This window comes from Phodopus roborovskii, unplaced genomic scaffold, assembly GCF_943737965.1.
Source record: "Phodopus roborovskii unplaced genomic scaffold, PHOROB, whole genome shotgun sequence".
Lineage (NCBI taxonomy): Eukaryota > Metazoa > Chordata > Mammalia > Rodentia > Cricetidae > Phodopus > Phodopus roborovskii.
Genome location: NW_026126540.1, coordinates 3,979,720 through 3,990,606, shown reverse-complemented (window position 1 = coordinate 3,990,606; position 10,887 = coordinate 3,979,720). Strand labels below are relative to the sequence as shown.

The window sequence follows — 10,887 nt, the reverse complement described above, 5'->3', positions numbered from 1 at the left end:
TTAGTGGGTGGTTTTCTAATCTGCCTGCACACACCAGCTAATCAAGGGTGCAAGATGCATCTCTCTACTTATTAAAAAACAGCTACAATCTTCTAAGAGCAGTAAAAGTGTTTCAAAACTTATAAACAGCCATTAGAAGCCTTAGAAACACAGTGAACAGATAGTATAAGTTTTCTCATGGAGCCTGGACAAATGTCTAACTTTCCTTCAGAGACGGGCTAAATGACTCCATCCCTGTCTAACCTGAAAAATCAGCTAGCTGAATTTGAATGGCTGACAGGAGCATGGGTTGTTTGCAGCTCCGTACCTAAGGATAGTCCTTCCAAGGCCCGGCAATTGTTAACTGCTCATATATTCCCTCCCCACCTTCAGGAGAAAATGCCAGTGGGCCCAGTCATGACAGGGACTTGTAACCACTGCTGCTCTGCCATGTCAGGCCAGGGTCCACAAGAAAGTGCAAATGCCAGTTGTTTGTATGGTAAGCTGGGAAATGTTTTGATGCAATCCGAGGCCCCAACACAATGAACGACATTAGAGAGTAGCAACATTCCAGATGGATAGTTTCAGTCAGTCCCAGAAATGCCGGTTCTGAAGTCATCAACATTCTACTCACTCTCTCCTACCTTGCTGCCTTCTTTGGAGCAGTTGGCAGTTTTCACTGGCAGAAGTTTTTGGTGGGGAATTTGATCACAAAGGGAAAAGGGCGAGGAGGCACAGCTAGGGTTTGTTAGCGAGCAAAAGGACATATCATATGAAACAAAGTTTTAATTTTTATTTTACATATTTATACATAAAACTTTCAAGGAACCATGTGGATCCAACAGAATGTTAATAGCACATCTAAGAATGAACCTCAGGTAGTCAACATTCACAAAATGTTGAAAACTGATTAAAATATACGTAGTATGGAGAGCTACGACTTCACTACAAGGCAGGCATGTATTTTGACTTGTATAGCACCGTCATTTACAGTTCCTCTTCAAAACTACAGTGAAGAATGAAAGTAGTCAATGGTAAAATACTGCTCCAACTTAAAGTCTCTAAACAATAAAAAATAAAGTTAAAACTACCCTCTGCTTAGCCACGGTTGTTGGTGGTGTAAGTACTGTACATTCCTTGTAACAATATTTTATTAAAAGGCCTGATATTAAGTGGCACAAGTAAAAAAATGAAAATAAATTAAGAAGCGAAGGCCAGTCACGGGACAGTAAGCTCGGACGTTACCAATGACTAACACTGATGTCTGTTTTTGAGCCACCTTTAGCAACAGCGTTTTTCACAACCACAGAAGCAAAATAAATTCTAGCTCTTCCTCTGACGGATGACCCCCTTTCACTTGGCGGGCATTTTCTCTGCCATGTGCTTCTGCTGACTCTCAGCGTGTCTGCAAAATCAAGAACACAATCACTCAGCACTAAGAAGAAAGATCCAGATGCTTTCCAATCAACAACTGCAATATCCTCTAAAACAAGGTTCCAGGAAAGACCTCCTGCCGGGGGTCTGTGGACTGTCCTAGTTTTTATATTAGGTCATCATGATTCCTTTAATTTGTGACTCACGGGATTCATTTGAGGCTGACAGATATTAATACTGTGAAGATGGAAAGTGCTGTGCTTAAAAAAATGTCAAGAGGTTCGTATCTGGAATATTTAATTGGTGAATACTGAACTGTGCTTTCTACATCTCAGGCATTGAATCCAGGGCTAAGTAAGGTTGTGAGGTATTTGGAGGGAATGTTCCAGGGAAGACAGACAGGAAGGGAACAAATGGCAAATGAAGAAACAGAGAGGAAATGAATATTAAAGGTTGGACTGTAGTTCAATAGTAAAACATTTGCCTAACACGTAGGATGCCCCAGTAGGTTACTCCAGAAAATAAAAAGGTAAAACAAGTCAGAAACAGGTGTTGCAACTGAGTGGTTGAGTGTTAACTGAGCAACTATTTAAACACACATAGATTGAGGCATTAACTAAAGCTGACAGGAATCTGGAGCCAGTCGTCTAATTTGGTCTTATGAGAGATTACGTCAAATGCATGATGTAAAGCTCTCTGAGCTGTAAAGACTTCCCATGTTTGCATAAATTCCCCCTCCCCCAGTTAATCCCAAGAACATAGTTATGACAATAAACCAGGGCCAAAGAGAGTGTGATGTGAACTCCAGAAGGTGGGTGGTAGGGACAGGACCCGAGTAAACACCAGGCTCTTGGCAGCCCCCTGAACAGTCACAATGCAAAGAACTGTAGGATCTGGAGGCTGCAAAAGTTTAAAGTTTTGAAGGATGATTTTAGGAATGACAAATTTTGGGAGAAGCTAAGGCTGTGGTTTTTATCTGTCATCAAGGTTTGGGGGCAACATGGTTGCTGTCTGAATGTGGGGAGTCAGTGACGCCATCCATGCTTAAAGTCCTGGTTTCATGCAGAATGCCTCCTCCTATCCATGGTACAGAGAAGACAGACCACAGGCAGTTTCAAAAATTGGGGAAGTGACAGCAGCATCCTTGCCACATGCAGAAACTCAGGAACGAACAGCAATGCAGTTTAGCAGTCAAGGAACTCAGGGAAATGCTGTTATTGGCTTTCCCTCCAACAAAGAAGGTCATGGCCCTGTTGATGGATATGAAGAGCTATGGATCATTGTCACACAGCAGATCATTTTCATACTGCAGTCTATGCGCATCTCAAGCAAACTCAATTCAAGAAACATTCTGCTGTTCTGCAATGGAAGATTCACTCTAGCTAATTGAATTACAGTTCTTGTTTTAATGTGCAGCTACACACTTGTGCAAACAGGTGAATACCTCAAGAGACTTTCTTCAAAGGAAAAGTGGCAGGCAATGAATAGCTTCAGAAAATATCACACAAGCTATGTGTTATTCTGAGACACGTATAGAAAAGATTTCATTAAAATTTTAAGAGGGAAAGGATTTCAATATACCCTTTCATTAATCATTTTATTTTTACATTAAAGTCCTTTATAAGATGTGTATCATCCAAGCCCTGCAAAAACTTCTCTTATAAACAACCATGACTGAGGACCTACTACACACATGGCAGGCCCAGTGCTAGGCTCTGGAGACACAATGAAGATCAAATGCTGTCACCTCTGTTTTCAGGGCAGAGAATTTCTCATCACCTGGGGAGAAACCACAGGCCAATATGACAGACAATGTGATGAAGCACTTCATGGAGAATGGGTAGTGGCTAGGATACAGAAGAGGGACATAAGCTGGTCATGGCATCCTGGAAACTGGTGCCACTCTGTGGTACCCATCACATGTTCACATGTAAAAAAATGAAAAAAATGGCAGCATGGCATGAGGTGAGCTTGTCTCTAGGGATGGCCTTTTAGAGCCATGCACTCCATGGTCACAACCAGATTTAGGTGGTGGTGTAGGGCATCCTAGCAATCCAGAACAAGGGGAGAATAACTACCAAAAAAGTAAGTTCTTGGGGAGTGGGCAGAGAGAACCTCTATAAAGAGACATAAGTGATTTCAAATTACCTGGAAACTTTAAAAAGCCTGATTCCTAGTCTAGTCTAAGAACAATTAAATTGGAACCTCTGCTGATTTCCTACCCTTTCAATTCCATGACTCTTCAATTCTTGGGTAACAAAATGGGGTGCTCTGCAGTTACTGTTGTACAATGCCCCAACAGTCTCCAGGTGACAATAGTATTATCTGAGTTATTCTCAACTTCTGAGGCCTATCCCCTCCCCATCCCCTTTCAGATGAGGGATAAGATAGATAACTTAAGGTTTACAAGACAGGGGCCTCGGGAGTGGTTAAAGCAGTTGCCATACAGCATGAAGACTGGAGCCTGGATCCCGGAATCCAGGTATATACTGGGTGGGTGTGGAGACCTTCCTGTGATTGTAGCTTCAGAAGGCAGAGGTAGGGGACCCCCAGAACAAGCTAGTCCGCCATGGAGGTAGGACACAGAACAAGTGTGCCTTGACATCAGCTTTGGGCTTTCACATAGCAAGTGCTGACTGTAGGGCTTAACATGGAGCCTCCGCACTATGCAGCTTTTGTTTATTACAAATGTTGTTGCAGTGACATTGCATGAATAGAAACGTATTTTGTCACCTGTCCCTTGCTGAGGCAAAGTCCTGTGGCAGGGCTGAGAGCACTGGTACTTCTTGTGCTTTTGGGGCACATGCTTAATGTCTTACATCACTGTGATGAGCAGGGTTCTTTCTTTTCTTCTCTCAATACATTTCTGGGCTTAACAGCAACTGTTACCTCCTGGTTTAAGACTGTCACATGGGCTGTCTTGGAAAAGACGCCACAGTCCACTTGAAATCATGGGTGTATTTCATGTGCGTATGCACAACATGTATAAAACACATGTGTGACATATACTGTATATGTACGGTGGGTGTTCCTATGAGGGGAGCTACTAAGAAGTGGAACTCCTCGACCAGCACTAGTCTGATTCATTACCTATAACCTGCAAAGCGGCTGGAGCCATGACCACCTTGATACTGAGACTTCAGGGTTTCCCTATGGTGACAACAGTCTGGTGGCACCTGGGCTGTGGACAGATGCCAGGATCCCAGTCTTCCAGGCAAGGCAGTAATGATCAAGAGCTGGGCCACATAACAGCTGATGTCTCTTTGTGGCTACTCCTGTGCTGGAAACAGTGGAATGGATGGATGTGGGCCAATTGCTTTTCAGGGAACAGTTTTGCTGGATGAAGTCCTTCCAGGCTAGAACTGCTGCCCTGATTTAGGGGGAAATGTAAGAAGTCCTTGTGGACTTGGAGATGGCTCAGTGAGTAAAGTGCTTGTTTTGAAAGTATGAGAACTGGAGTTTGGAACTGTGTGCCTTGATACCTTTAATTGTCAACTCTACACAGTTTGGAGTTATCGGAGAAGAAAGTTTTGATGGAGGAATTGCCAAGATCAGATTGGCTGGTAAGCCCGTCTGTGGGAGATGTCCTCATTGTTAATTGATGTGTGAGGGCCCAGCCCACTGTGGGTGGTACCATTCCCTGGGAAAGTGGTCCATGATTGTATGAAGAAGCTAGCTGAGCATGAGCCTGAGTGAGCCCAACAGTGAATGAACCAGCAATCAGTAACCCTCCATGGTTTCTGCCTCAGAGTTCCTGCCCTGACTCCCCTCAAGGATGTACTATCACCTGTAAGATGAAATAAACCCTTTCCTCCCCTAAGTTGCTTTGGTTATAGTAACTGTTGCAGCAACAGAAACACAAGACTATCATAGAAAGCTGGACACAACAGCATGTTCTGCAACCCCAGGACTGTTACAATGAAATGGGAGAATCTCCAGAAGCCCAACAGACCAAGAGACTCTAGCTCAATAAAGAGGAAGATAAGGGCAGACACTCAGAGTTGTCCTTTGACCTCCACATGAGTGCTGGGGCACATGTACCACCCCACACCCAAACATACACATTAAAAACAATGCAATTCCTAAAGATTTGGGGCCACTTCCTCTCTCCTATGGCAAATGGTGAGTTAGGTACCAAGGAAGGGATTAAGTTTCGGGGAGCTAATTCTTGTCCTCATCCTTCAACTTCAGTCCACCCAAGCCTTCTTTTGTTCTTTGGAAAAGAGAGCCAGACTGACCTGGTCAAGTCTTCTATGTCCACCAGCATGGCATCTTGTTCTGTGTGCAGCTCATCTCGGATGAGGAGCAGCTGGACCAACTCTTCATTCAAACCTGGGTCAAAAAAGGGAACATTAAAAACCACACCAAGCCACACTCAAATCAGAATATGTGACTATGTATGGCCTATAATGCACGTTCACAGACAAAAATACATATAAAGTACAATTAGACATCATAGGAAAAAATCTTTTTCCATTTTTGGTGTGTGTGTGTGTGTGTGTGTGTGTGTGTGTGTGTGTGTGTGTGTCTGAGAGAGATTTGCATTGTGTAGCTGTATGGTTTTGCATGTATAGATGCACAACTGTACATGTGGAGGCCCAAAAAGTTATGTTGGGAGTGATTATCAATTGCTCTTCCACCTTGAAAATAAGGCCTTGTAATCAAACCCACAGCTCACTCACACAGATAGTTTTGCTAACCAGCTAGATCACTCTAGGAATCTGCTGTCTTTGCCTTCTGAGATGGGATTGCAGGTGGCATTGAACCCACCCAGAATTTACACAGGTTTCTGGGGATCTGAATTCCAGTAGACTCTTACATTAGCTTCTTGTATGTGCTGGTGAAGCGCCCATTGGAGCAACACCTGTTTGTAAAATTAAAGAGGCGTGAAGAGAAGGAATAAACCACAGGCTGAGTATCTTCTATCCGAAATGTTGAGGACCAGAAATGTCTCTGCTGTCTAAGTTTTTTGAGTCTTGGAGTATTAACACAACAATTTAGATGATTCTATAATATACAAGATTTGATCAGTTAAGTACTCCAGCCCAAGGTATGAAACTCTTTGGATGTTTCACAACATTTTGGGTTTTAGATTTAGAAATACCCAACCTGTGTTTTTAATTTATTCTTAATACAGTCAGAAAAGAAGTTGCTAGCTGCTAGAAAAGTAGCTTTTTAGCAAAAGCAGGGCTTTAGGGCAGGCTTTGGAGAGATGGTCCAGTGATTAAGAGCACTTGTTGCCCTTACTGCGGACATAGGTTCAATTCCCAGCACCTACCTGGCAGCTCACAACAACCTGCAAATCCAGTTCTAGGGGATCTAACACTCTATTCTGTTCTCTACAGGGACTGCATGTATGCACTGTGCAGACATACATGCAGGCAAAACACCCACACAGATAAAATAAAAACAAAATTTAAAAACTTGCGCTAAACAAATGTCTTTAAAAGAAAAATCTGGGCTTTGAGAAAGTGTGAAGAGTAGTTTTTAAATTATATTGATTTATTCACCCTTCATCTTTAAGAGTTCCCCAGTCTCGAAGGGCACTACTATATGTGACGCCTAGCTGGGAGAGGCAGGCACATTCAGGATGCCCAGGGCCTCCCTTCTTATGCCTCTCGGGAGGAGTGTTGCTATGAGAACATTCTCTGAAACATTGCAAAGTTATATTTTTGGTGTAGCAGGATGTATAAGATCTGAAGAAAGACGTCTGGAAAACAGACTGCAATGAGAATATTCTTGAGCCCTTGCTCTTACAGCCAGAAGCTAAACAAACGAATATGGAAACATTTCCAGCCCCCACCCCATCCTCGAAATTAGTGGACTTGTTCAACATGGTTCAGGAAAGAGCAGAGAGCTCACACTTAGGTTTTTCCCTTGGAGAAGCTAAGAATCATAGCTATTAGGTCCACACACAAGGGAAAGCACACACTGAAAAGAGCTGTGAGCAAAGCCACAAAAGGAGGGGGTGGGTTTGTTGCCACTGGACTCTTGGATGTGTTTTCAGAGATTTTTTTTTTTTTTTTTTTTTTTTTTTTTTTTTACTTCAAATGAGGCCTCTGTGCCTTCAGTTCAAAAGAGTTTGCATCTTGAAAGGGGCAAAAATCATACACAGAGTTCTAAAAGCTCCACATGTTCTCCCAAAGCACCAGACATCAACTTTATTACTTGAGTCTAGAGGAAGCTGTTTGGGTCCTAAAAGCCAGCAAGTCCTCCCAGCCTTTGGGTGAGTAACAAGCCTAGTGATTAAACAAAATTAAAGGTAATTCATAGCCTGTGAACCTAGGGTTTTAAAATTAAAACCCTAAAGCCAGGCATGGTGGCATACACCTTTAATCCCAGCACTTGGGAGGCCGAGGCAGGTGTGGATATCTGAGTTCCAGGCCAGCCTGGTTTACAGAGTATAGCCAGGGCTACACAGAGAAACTCTGTCTTAGAAAAAAACAAAACAAAACAAATGACAACCAAACAACAACAAAAAAATCCAACAAATAACAAAACAAAATCCTAAATCCTTTCCCTTGATTCTAAACCAACATTACCTAGGTACTGAATACATCTTGGTTTTTTTTTTTTTTTTTTTGGATCCAGTGAAAAAATTATCCTTTTTAGTTGCTCCTGGATGGCCATCTCGATCACCACCCAACAGAGAGCTTGCACACTGGAACCCTTAGTGCATGGGAGATTTGTCTTTGCACCTCCCTCCCCAGCCTCACATGAAGTTTTAAACTTTCTATTATGGAAATTTTCAAACTAACAGCAGGGAAATCTATTTCATGAATCCCCACTGACTCCATTGTCTTCATCAATGACCAGCTTGAATTATCTCCAGGATGATTTTACAGCAATTACAGAAACACACAGTCTTTATCTGTAAACACATTAATGTGCATTTCTAAAAGAAGGCTTTTAAAAATTCACAAGATTGCCATACCTTTAGCAAACCAATAATAATAATAATAATAATAATAATAATAATAATAATAATAATAATGGTCTATTTGAATGCTTTGATGGGTATTCCTCTTGTCTCTTGGAACTCTTTCAATCTTGTAAACCCATAGGATTATACAGTCATATTCTGCGGGCTGGAGAGATGGTGACACCATCTGGCTGACCATATTGCCTCATGGGGACACCATCTTTCACTGGGCCAACCACGGCCTGCTCTCTGTATGGCAGATGACCTCCCCACACTCTCTAGAGCTTCTGCTGAATTCCTTTATATGGAGGGGGTCGGGAAGCTTAGACAAATGAGTAAAGTAGAAGGGATAGTTGTGTGAAGCTTATAGCTATAGAAGTTTATTCCAGAAACAGAGGCATGTTAAATACATGCCCTGTGCTAGGAACTAGCAATTTAAAAAGGACCCGTAACCATGGCAAACCTTGGACAATTCTGAAAGCTCCTGGTATGTTATAGTTAGAAAAAGAGAAGAGACAGTAAAAGAGTCCTGGGTTGTTTTGATCTTGCAAACACACGAACAGCCCAGTGAAGACACTGAACCCACCAGCATCTTCCATCCCAGGCAGATCTGCCACTTACTTTCGATCTGGGAGTGCAGGTCATTGACGATCACTTGGAGCTGCCCGATAGTCATGTCTCTCAGGTCAGTGGGCTTTAAACTTCTTTTCATCAAACATTCACTTATGTGAGGCATGTGTGGCAGCTAAAGATACAAAAGAGGCAGTGGGGGTGCGGAGGTGTGAGCAGGGCAGCAAAGACCCCACTAAAGACCCTGACTGCTTTTAGGAGACCCACCTTCATCCACCCACTTCTATGCCACTTTGGAGCCTGAAGGCTTTCCCAACCTCTCAGCTTCCCAGTGGTAGCCCCATAACTCACATCCATTTCCTAATAGGATGCCCTGTGCATCCCAAACGATACCCTGTCTGCAACACAAGCTATCTAATTGGTCTCTGACACACAGGTTATGGGAAACATAAATAACAGGAATACCGTCGATAAAGTTACCCAATATCAGCTGCTATTTCATTTTTCAGAGCATGCCATCAGCACCGTGTGATATACTCTGAATGCTTTTCTCACTGTGTCTGTGTTATACACACTGCACCAGAGAAAACCAACACGAGTCACGTGTCAGGCCCCTGCAGCAGGTCAGTGGCAGAGTCTATTGTGATTGCTAAGTCCAGGGCATCAATTCATTGCATCACAATGTCTCCCTTGAAAGGTAAGATAGCAATAGTGCACTGTGATATTAACACAGGGATACGGGAGATCTGAATCAAGGACAGAGTTTGCTTCTGTGAAATGTTGCCCATGTGTGACAGTAGAAAGGAAAAAGAAACAGACTTTACTCTTTCTCAATTGCCAGTGCTTTTGACAAACTGCCTCAGAGAAACCCAAGTTTGCATAATTCTGGGAAAGAACCCTTCTTCAGCCCCAAGTGCTCCCTTGCATGTCAGCCTCCCCTGCTTACAAGATCAGCGACGGGAGACTTTTTCCTGTTCTGTTTTTCCACCTCTACTTGCATTTTGGCCATTGGTTTGGCCATGGCAAGGGCCATTTTGGCTTCAGCTTGTAACTTCTTTTGCCTTGTGAGGAAGTCCATGTCATCCAGGGATTCCGATTCCTCCTCAGTCGTGTCTCTATCGGAATAGGAAGAACTCTGCTTGCTCTGTGAAGGAAGAAAGAGCAGCTGCAAATTTCATTCCAGTTTCTGAGCACTCAGGGAAGGGAACTAGCAACTGGGTCCTCTCTTGGCATGGCTGGTGTGTGTGTGTGTGTGTGTGTGTGTGTGTGTGTGTGTGTGTGTGTGTGCGTGTGCGTGCGTGTTTGTGTTCTGGCAGCAATTCCCCTACTCACATGATCTCACTGAGGCCGGTCTATTGGTCACACAATACCTTTAAAATGACCTATTTGGAATGATTCTGTTTTGAGCACAAACAGAAGAGTGGTAGAAGTTATAATGGGGTCACATTTAATTGTGGAACCCAGAACCAGGTTCAGAGATGGTCTTCTGAGAGCAGGTACCCAATGACGTTTGCACTATGCTCAGAGACCAACACACATTTGTTGGTCATTGATACAAACATACAGCACAAAGGGAAAAACATCCTGGCAGCAAGCATTCACGATTATTCATGAATTCTGGAACATGTGCAAAAGGGCTGAGCTCCTAGTTCTAAGCCCAACAGGGACTGATTCTTTCATTCATATGCATGTATGTGTGGAACAGAGTTTTCTCATAGAGCTCTGGTCAGCTTTGAACTCACTATGTAGCCTAGGCTGGCTTTAAATTTGTGGTCCTCCTGCCACAGCCTCCCAAGCACACACTACTACTCCCACCTTCCCTTTATGATCTCTAAAAGCCTAAATGATTTCTCTCATAGTCAATAACTTTTATAAACCTAATTTATCCTGTGTCATGACTCCGACTTTGCAGTCAGCCAAAGCATGCGATCCCAAGGTGCTTCCTTTTCCACCCGGGAATGGCTGCTCCTGGGTTACAACAGAGTCAAAGCTGAAGAGCTAGGGAAGAAGAGGAGGCGATGCCTCAGCCAGTGGCTGTGGAC

The 10,887-nt window shown here is 43.2% G+C and overlaps 1 protein-coding gene across 3 annotated transcripts in view; it reads right to left on the bottom strand.

Moving 5' to 3' along the window:
* Positions 1-750: 750 nt before the first annotated feature.
* Positions 751-10,887, bottom strand: part of Schip1 (schwannomin interacting protein 1) — a 733,733-nt gene continuing 723,596 nt past the window's right edge. For all 3 annotated transcript variants that reach the window (XM_051199278.1, XM_051199280.1, XM_051199279.1), the window contains 4 exons: positions 9,792-9,989; positions 8,897-9,020; positions 5,592-5,685; positions 751-1,384 (listed from right to left, as the gene is read on the bottom strand). In XM_051199278.1, the coding sequence (XP_051055235.1) occupies positions 1,333-1,384; positions 5,592-5,685; positions 8,897-9,020; positions 9,792-9,989 (468 nt within the window). In that variant the 3' untranslated portion in view covers positions 751-1,332. The remainder of the gene's footprint in view (positions 1,385-5,591; positions 5,686-8,896; positions 9,021-9,791; positions 9,990-10,887) is intronic.